The 9,934-nt window shown below is 35.0% G+C and overlaps 1 protein-coding gene across 1 annotated transcript; it reads right to left on the bottom strand.

The window, feature by feature from the left end:
• Positions 1-250: 250 nt before the first annotated feature.
• LOC121296583 (tetranectin-like protein) lies at positions 251-5,358 on the bottom strand. The gene is made up of 3 exons (XM_041222294.1): positions 5,175-5,358; positions 4,387-4,473; positions 251-1,137 (listed from the first exon to the last, which is right to left on the bottom strand). The coding sequence occupies exons 1-3, from the start codon at positions 5,287-5,289 to the stop codon at positions 740-742; spliced, it is 600 nt and encodes a 199-aa protein (XP_041078228.1). The 5' UTR covers positions 5,290-5,358; the 3' UTR covers positions 251-739.
• Between the last annotated feature and the right edge of the window lie 4,576 nt (positions 5,359-9,934).

Here is a 9,934-nt window from a genome sequence, read left to right as displayed (position 1 = left end):
CATCCTTCACAGCTAAATAGCTTAAATAGGGTATGAAGTTGAAAGCTTAGAATGCAATTTTGATGTTTTATAAATAGCGTAACATGTCTCTCATAGGGAATCAAAGACCATGATGCATCTATGATTACCAGCAGCACTGAACTCAATGGAAAGACAATTAAAAAGCAATGTTTAGGACTCAGTATTAGAATACCACTCAAAACTATTGCAAGCATCATAAAAGTTCAAAAATACATCTGAGACATTGAAATTAAAGTATTTAATGTTTATCAGCATTCATTGTTAAGAGTAAACAAAGGGACACATTTTTTAGTTGGTAGATACACGTTACATAACAATTACGAAGTAATAGGGTTAGTATCTTGCTATCTACAATAGCAGTATTGAACATGTAATTACTACACAATTTGTGAGTGCAATAACATTTTTAAAAGATTAACTTGATTATATAAACACAAAATATAGTGAATTATAAAAGGCAGTAATTACTAAGTAGTTACTATTTGACATTACAGTAGATTATTACAGTAGAATGATACTGTAACTACACTGTTGTTTTCTAACAATTGCTCAGTAATTAATAAATAGCACATCCCATTCAATTGAAGCGTTACTGGTACCAACAAAATGTAAAAATGTAAACAAAAAGATGTTTGAAGCTTTTTAATAGAGACGATGACCGGCATTGAGACACAAAAGATGCATTTTTAAGTTAATATTAAGTGCGGAAATGCTTATATTAAGGAATTAGATATTCACAAAGGTATTTTTTCACATTGCGGCAAACATCATCGTGCCATTTTCCTTGTGAGGACAGTGAAAGCATCACACAGCTTTCTCGTTTCCCTCCAGTAGGTTGGTTCTTTGAACGATCCCAGTTGAAGTAGCTAATGGCCATTCCATTGACATCGACGTACCGTCCTTCCTTGACCATGTCTGTCACTCCAATCCAGAACTCCTTGGCTCCGGGAGAGTTTTTCTTTGCATACTCACGGAGGCTGTTGTTTTCGTCAGTGTTTCGAGGGATAACTAAGGTTCCTCCTTGAGCGATACAGTCTTCGTTGGCTTCATGGTAGTGTTTTGGTTCATCAATGGCCAGGTAGCATTTTCTGTTGACCTTCGTGCCACGCAGGCAAACTGTAAGCAGAATGTTTTATGAAGAACATTAACTGCAACATCTTATAGTAATGAAGTAAAAACCTGAATTAGCCTTTCCAGCTAGAAATGTACCTTGAATAAACATCCGACAAAGATTCAGTCCAGAGTCGAGAACTCTTTTAAATTGTTTATTACTTTTATTTGCAATATTAAAACTTTGTTGGTTGAAATGCAGTATTTCTACTAATCGTTGATGATGGTGAAGTTTTTTAAAAATCCCTTTTCTAACATTTAATAACTAATCAAAAGAGGGGGCAGTGAAATAGGTATTTTATGCTTGTTACTTTACCTTTAAGAATTCAGCAAAAACAGTCTATCCCATCCGTTGTGGGAAATTGTTGGTCCTATACCACATTGCTTTTCATAGAGCACTAGAGTTGGGAATAAACATTTATCAAGTAAATACAGAAGGCAGTGCTGTACTTCCTGTGGTATGAGTGCAGCACATATCTTTAAACACTCCCTGCACAGTTTTAGAAACAAGCATAATATTTGTAAGTGTTCTTGGGTCCACAACCAAGTTTTCATTTCGAGCCAAGTATACGAGTTCTTTCAGTGAGTATCGGTGTAGACAGGAAAAACAGCATAGGATAGAAAACACTTAAAATGAGCCTTTTTCTACAACCAATATACTTGAAAATGCATTTTCTTCCCACATATGTTTTATACTGTAAAAGCATACCAGTGTTTTCAGTGACTTCAGATTTTGAATCTAGCATATATTTTGCAAGTCAACATTTAGCTGACATGTTAAAGCTGTGTTTCTAACAAATCTTTTTTTTTTTTTTTTTTTTTTAACAACAACATTTACCTAACAGATAAATCTGATAAACATTATCGTTCAGCAATTAAATCTGAAAAAATAAATCTGTGTTTTCACAAAACACATTCATTTTGCCAGCGAAATCTGAAGCTAAGTGAGCCCATTGAAGCGTTTGATTTGGCATTGTATGCTGCAGATCTGACCTTACACTCTGAGAGTCAATGTCTCCGCTTTCCCGCCTCCTCTGCACACTACGATGCCAAAAAAATGTACACATTTCAAAACGTTTAAGAATGTGTTTGTTAACATTTATGTATTAAGCTAAATCAGCACTTTTTTTGGTTAAATTTAGGGAATAAATTACATGATTTACATTAAATCTGGGATAAACTCAGTTAAAATATAAATACATGGAAGCCACCATTTCGGCTCTGTTCACTACACTGTCACTGACACTTGCCACTTCAACCATAATTTCTTCAGTTCTACAAGTCCTAGAGTGATCGTCAATGGCTCATTTGAAAGGTAATAACCTGGGTTAATTACCTGTCATTTATGACTGTATTTAAAATGTTCTATCCTTTAAGAATAATTTTTTACAGTAGTGCCTCTTAAGTTGTAGTCACGCTCCCCTTACTCTCCATGCCCCCTCAGGGGGGTGCGACCTACAATTTGCGCACCACTACACTGAAGAACCAACTTTCAGTCTCCTGATATCTTGCCTGATTGCTTTGTTATCAACATCGATATGTTTCTTGCCAAGCAAATTTCTGCATGTTTGTATTTTGCAGGAAAATCGATCTGATTGTTGCTAACTTCAGTATCATCACAAAAGAACATTGGTAAACATTGTTAGCAGTACCCAAGATTGTATTCTTCACAAACTCATTTTAAACTATGGGAAGGATGCAGAATTTCAACAGGAGCAAAAAACTATGTATGTGTTTATGTGAAAATTAACCATGCATAAGGGAGCTCATAATCAACATTCAACAAACTCATCTCCATGGCCTTGGAATATAAATAAAATAAATAATACACTTTTACTTTGAAAAGGTCGTGGAGAGACAACACCTACATAAAGAAAATATATTATTGTCAATGTAGTCATAATGGCGCCATAGATTTTCTATACCAGTATATGATTTTATGATACATACTACTGTATGTTTTAAATTTAATCCTTTTAATATAATTTTGCTTATAATCACTTTGAACCATTCTCAGACAGAATACAACAGGAGTTAATCGCTTAGGTTTTTTTCTTTTGCTGTACATTATTTAAGTATTCTGATGTATAACCAATTCAATACAGCCCTGAGATCGTTATAGTATAACGAGGTAGCTAATCTACCACTGATGTGTGGGGATTATAAATTGAACAGAGTTGCTATCAATGAAAAACTTGTATATCCTGAATTACGGGTACAAAATATGAAAGGGAAACAAATGACAATTCTGCTCACACCAACATATCTACTTTAAAGCCTCTGGCTTATAAAGCACCATACAGTAGGGTAAAGCTTGATTTAATGTAAAACAGTTTTATATAGATCTAGCTATCTTTAGCACAGTGAAGCATGAAACTGTTAGAACACTCACAGCATTTCTTGGGTTCTTAAGCCCCTTTTCTCTATGGAGATTTAATTCCCTGCACTCCATTAGTCATTAATCATTCAAAGCAGCTCTGAGATGTGAGTGAATTGACGTCTTAACTGTGGCAACCTATTAGTCATGGCAGAGGAATAATAAAGCCTGATCTTATAAAATATATCTTTGGAGCTGTGAATTCAACGATAATATTCAACTTCTGTTCCAGGGTCTTCTGTTTAACTCTTTTCTGTCTAGAATTGTATTATATCAAAACTGTATGAAATATGAAGATCATCCTCAGTTTTCTATAATTATTATTTGCTTTCATATATAGTATGATCAATACATGGACTTATTTAAGCAAACATCACCATGTGGTTGTAGCTTTTTACTGAAACTATTGCTAATCTAAAAGTTGCAGTAACGGTAAGCCAAAATCTCTGCCTTCCATCTATATTTTGATTTCAACAGTCCATTTAGCCAATCAGAGGTTTGCACCCCATGGTAATGACCAATCAGAATACAATATTTTTGTAGACTCATATGTCAAGCAGCACCTGCCCTGTGCACCCACCCAAAACCAATCATAATGTAAATTAGTACAGCTAATATTCACACAAAGTGGCAAATCAATAGAAATAAAAACAATTAAATAAAACCATGTTCTACGAGTAAGTGAAACCAGAACTATTCAGTTTAAAGGCCCCTTTCACAAACAACCACCAAATATATCTCTTCTGGTTTAGTATTTGAACTGTAGGGTACATTTGAGGAATGCCATGATTTACATAAACACTTCTGAAGTAATGTCCTGTGAATGGGGCCTTTTTATTAATACATGAAGAAAATAATACTTGTGCAGGTTAACGTACCTGTCTGTAGTGCTTGCATTTCTTTCAGGGAGTTCACTTCATGCCACAGCTTGTTGATCTGTGACTTTAAATCATCACCTCCTGCATCTTAATGAGAAAATACACAGAGCAACCAAAGTGAACCCAGATTACAATACAGTGCTCATTCAAAAACAAATGCAGTTCTTAGTTAAAATAATCAAGTTTATAAAGCTGTCACACAAGTCCAGTATTACACATAAATATAAATTCGATACTGTGCAAACAACATGATCAGACTTTGTTGGCAGTCCGCTTTATTTATGGTCACTTAAGATAGTTTAAGCTATCTCCATCCATCCTTGATGTCTGCTCACAGCAGCATCACTGGGAGACAAAAAGGGTTATATATGTAACAATATCGAGCCCTGTTCCACCCAGGCCTAACTAAGCACCTCAATGGACTGAAAGAGCCACCAGGGAATTTCCATGAAGTCATACAAAAAAACTTTATAAAGGACTGTATTTTATGTGTGCCTGTTTACATTTATACTTGTGTGCATGTTAAAGTGAAATGTCTTTTGGTCACTCTGTGTGTATCCTTGTAAGATTTTCTGTCTGTGTACTGTATATAATGCATTTATGTTTTAGTTTTTTTCAAAGTCTTGACAGGGCAACTTTTTATACCCCAGAGTTCACCAAAACATTTTTTTTTTTAAATTAAATTAAAAAAAATAAATAAAACTTGATATGTAAAAAAAGTCAACAATCTAGTGCTTGAAAATTGTGTTGCTTTTATATTGCTCTAAAAACAGCATGCATTCTGCTACCTCTTAGTCGGGGTCCATTTGACCTTCCAGGTTTAGAGCTTGAAATTTGCCCCAAAGCCTGCTCTAATATCACTGCGCTTAGGAAAAGCAAGCCCACAAGTCCTGGCCGAGCCATGCTTGAAGATGTTGAAAACCGCTGATGGCAGTGGGAATGGCTTTATATCACCATGACTCACTGGATGTAGGTTGCATAACCCTGTGAATGTGGGCTGACTGAATACCAAATTTATAGTGTTCATCTGATTGGTTGGAGCTTTTTTTTGGGGGGGGGGGTTAAATCCCTCAGATGGATTGAACAGAGTGCCTCCTGTCCCATTCCTCTCTCCCATCCACACTTAAATACTGAATGTGTGCCTTTATCTTATCTTCTTAGCTGTACAAGGAAGGCTTTAAGTTCAGCTACACATCCCTGCACATGCAATATAACTGCTGTGTTTCCTGAGTTTTACAGGAGGGATTTGTGATAAATATTAAACCATATTAAACTTGTATTAAAATCCCTATGCAGAGCAACCTACTGTCTATAGTGATCTTTCTGACTAAGCTCTCTATCAAAGGCTGTCTGTTGTCTTTCTCATAATAACTGAAACTGAGAAACCACAGCAGGGCGAAGCTTTTATTTGTTATAGAATACATGTCAGGGATGTTGTGTGCATTGCAAATCTATCAGCCATCTAAGAGCCCAGTTACACAAATGTATATGCAAGATTGTAGTTATTTTTTTAACTTGTAATTTATTTTTTCTTCTTACTTCAAAGACTAGTGTGTACATAGTAGTCAATTCCAATCGTATGAATTTAAATGCAAGAATCCAGAATACAGTATCAGATCGCTGTAAATGGAATGAGAACCAATTAATTAAAATAAAAATACAATGTGTGATAAATTAAACAATTAAAAGTTGCCTTACATTTGCTATTCCCACCCAATTCGTATTGGTATATGGGCTTGGCTTGGCAAAAAACTCACAGGAATGAAGAGCCTGCAAAAGGAAGCAGGCTTTTAGTAATTTTCCATATTTTTCATGTCTGCCATGTTTTTCCAAGACTGTTTTCCTGTGTTGTTAGTTGATGAATGGAGTGTTTGTTAGTCCAAGAGAGTGGTGCCACTGACTATATATAGAAGGGTACAATCTCAATAGGAGCAAGGAATCTGATTTTACACAAGGACTGGCCCTGTAAGCTTAGCCAGGTTGAGAATTGTTATTACAAAGTAGAGCCTCTTTCATTTAGATTCCAAATCTTCTTATCCTTTGATACCACATAACGGTATAGTTCTCTTGTCTTGAAACCCTTTTACGAGGAGACCCAGATGAGATCTGGCTCCCATCACAAGAGACATGTGTTTGGTGGTCTTAACCAAATCCCCAGTAGTCAATGTTCCACGTGAAAAACATGATTTGAGGTCCAGATTGATTGTTCCTGTGAGGGCAGATCGGGGGGGGGGGGGGGGGGGGGGGGGGGCAGCTGATGTATGATGAGTTCAAGGTCTTGTCCTTGTAGCCCAGTGGTTTGTACCCTGGTCTGCAGTCACAAAACTTGTAGCTTCACATCCTGCTACAAGTTTTCTATGTACTTTTTTTTTATAAATCCTTTTCCACCACCAGAATTTAAAATAAGATATGATTATTCTTTTATATATTTATATATATATATATATATATATATATATATATATATATATATATATATATATATATATATATATATATAAACTAGAGATAATAATAGAAAATTAAGTCACCTTGGGTAAAGGCATCTGCAATTAAATAAATACTAATAATAAAATAACACCAGACCAGGCACAAGGTCTCATTACTTTTTGAATATAATCTGACATATAAGTAGTGTTGATTAACATTCGCCCATGAAAGGACAAAGACTATAGACCCCAATTAGAGAGGAGTACAACTCCAATACTTTAAGAAATAAATACATAAAGTACAGTAAACCATTAAAAGTCTATCTTAATGTTTTAAAAACCTTTTTTTAGAGAAGCAGAAATAGAGCATTGTGCATTAAGTGAAAAATGTAAAGCTAATGGCAGGTTATTATGTTGCAGATATAAAAAGGGTTCTTGTGATTATGGTACTTAGAAAATATTGCTACAAACACTTTACAGAAAACAATCCTGTAAGACATGAGTCTGTGCACTATCCCAAATACTGACTGTTTTTATTGAATTATTAAAATTAAGTTAAAAACATTTGTCACAAAGATGTGGGGTAAGTCACTGTCTGTGGTGATACGAGCTAAGGTGCTATTCGACTGTCAGTCTAGCTGAATTATTGTAAGTAAAGATGCAATCCATTCTACATGAGGTCTGTAAATCCTTTATATTCAGAAAACAATTTACACAACATATATTAGTAATAACCTAAATGTCCACTAGATGTCACAGTTTAACAGTTGATAATTTAATAAACTAACATAGCTAAAAAGGAAATGGAAAGAACCCCTTTTAAAATTGTATTTTTCTTATGTTGAGAAAATTATATAGGTCTAGAATTTTGTTTTACTTTCAAAGAAACAACTTGTTTACCCCTACAGTCTTACTGTATATCAAAGCCTGTTCTATAGAAATAGCCCTTGAGTCATTCTGTTTGAAGCTTTTCTATATTTCAGAATATAAGGACTCCATCTGTATAACAGCTACTGTTCTCCAACAAAGCAGGTTATAGATTTGAACATATGTGGCTCCAGGAGTATCTATTTAAAAAAAAAAGCCTGTTAGAGATGTTGTTCAGACCAACTCGTCTTGTCTAAAGACTTTTAGATAACAAAATCGAAACAGCCTCATCTTCCCCTTATAAAAGATGTTTATAATCCTTGCTTTTCGCATGGTTTTATTATGCATTTACTGTGATTAACCTTGTTTTTTTTACTAAGCTTTGCCATACTTTTCTACGATTTACCATGTCCTTTCCTGCCTTCTATGCTTATGTCATGGAATACCACAGTAAACGGCCCTGCTAATTTCTTACATACACTGTGCAGTTTTGAAATGTTTGGAATCAACCTGCATCTCTTCCCCATTGGCCTTCTGCGGATCTATTTCACTCAGCAAATTGATTTATTTCTGGTGGGCCTCTTGCTGATAATCCATAAACATCTCATTATAGGCTGCCCTGGGATCAGGTTTTTGTTTTTCAACCATGACAACAATGATTTGAAGCGACTGCCTGACCCTGATGTGACACAAAGAGATATCATTATTAGATTCTTGAGCATCCTTCAAAATACAGATCTAATAAACATGTAATATTTTGTAATCAATATAAATTAGGTGGCTTGTTTTAATATTTAAAATAAGTTGATGCTTTTATATAGTAATTTTCCCCAACGGGTTAACAGACCACAGCATTGCCAACAATGGCAATGCAATTGAAACACGGTACCCTGGACAAGTACTGTAATAGCTGGTTTACTGTGATGACATTGTTATAGTTGCAGTGTGCAGGACTTGTTAGTGTGGCTCCCAGTGCATAGAAAAGATAACACAAGACATTGATTTGCACCCTGAATAAATCTGGGTGGAGGTGAATTGCTGCTCTATTCAATTATATTGTGGTGCTGCAGTCCTTTGGGTGACACGTAAATCAAGGTCCATATGCAACTTTGCAAATATAAATGAAGATCATTGATCTGTACTGATTGAGGTATTGATCCGAATGCTTTGGCCTTACCCAGTGAAACCACACCACAAGCACCATGGAGACAGACTGTGGGAGTGAGTATCTATGCTGAAATGTATGTACAAATATAATTTACCATTTTACAAAAGCAAGAATATATATATATATATATATATATATATATATATATATATATATATATATATATATATATACACACACATACACACACACACACTCTGGGTATATGTATTTATTCTATCAAATTATGATGCTTATATTTCAACTAGTTTTCTTTTTATGAGTAGAACAAATAAGATACTTCCAAAAAAAAGAAAACGCTATTAAATACAGTTTTGTTAAGTGCGATTAGCGGGTTGTCAAAGTTTTGATTTGGTCCCAGTCCATGCTGGTTGTGTATGCAATTACCTTAACCACCAACAGAGGTCAGGAGATTCAAATCCAAAAATCAGCAATTCAGATGTCACTCACAAAGTGACAACCAGGTTAAAGGGGTGATACAACCTGTGTTTCTAATGTTGAATTGCCTTTGTAGGGGAAACACAATCAGCAAACCTTTCAGCATGGCTATGGAAGAATGTAGTGTACAATGTATATTTTAGGGTAAAACTAAATGTCATTGTGGGACATTGTAGCATTAAATGGATATAGGATTCTTGTCATTGAACACTTTCCATGTTTTTCAAGAATGATGAAGGTTTGTCAGAGCCATTGCATGGGTTCTGTCAAATCAGCATGCTCTTAGGTGATCAGTATCCCCGTGATTAGATTTACCTGCCTTTTTGATTCTCAAGCCTGACAATGTAAAAAAAAAAAAACAATTAAAAAAAAGCCTACATCCTGATACTGGTGGCTCAGCAGGATTCTGGAATATTTATTGCTAGAGTCTTCATGTATTGTTGTAAACTATAAATTATTCCTTCAGAGTTAGATTAAGTTATTTTTATAATGCTGGCAAGGGAGCTGCATTTATTTTCTGCCATGGTGATTGGAGCCAATGCTGTCGAACACAGCAGGCTATTAGGAACACATTCGGCAAATACAGTAGGTTCAAAGAATCCCCAGCCAGTATAATGAACTAAGCTGTATTTTCTTTATAGATAGA

The sequence above is a fragment of the Polyodon spathula genome, chromosome 21 (assembly GCF_017654505.1).
Source record: "Polyodon spathula isolate WHYD16114869_AA chromosome 21, ASM1765450v1, whole genome shotgun sequence".
Lineage (NCBI taxonomy): Eukaryota > Metazoa > Chordata > Actinopteri > Acipenseriformes > Polyodontidae > Polyodon > Polyodon spathula.
Note: the sequence above shows the minus strand (reverse complement) of the source record. Positions and strands in the feature narration are given on the sequence as shown.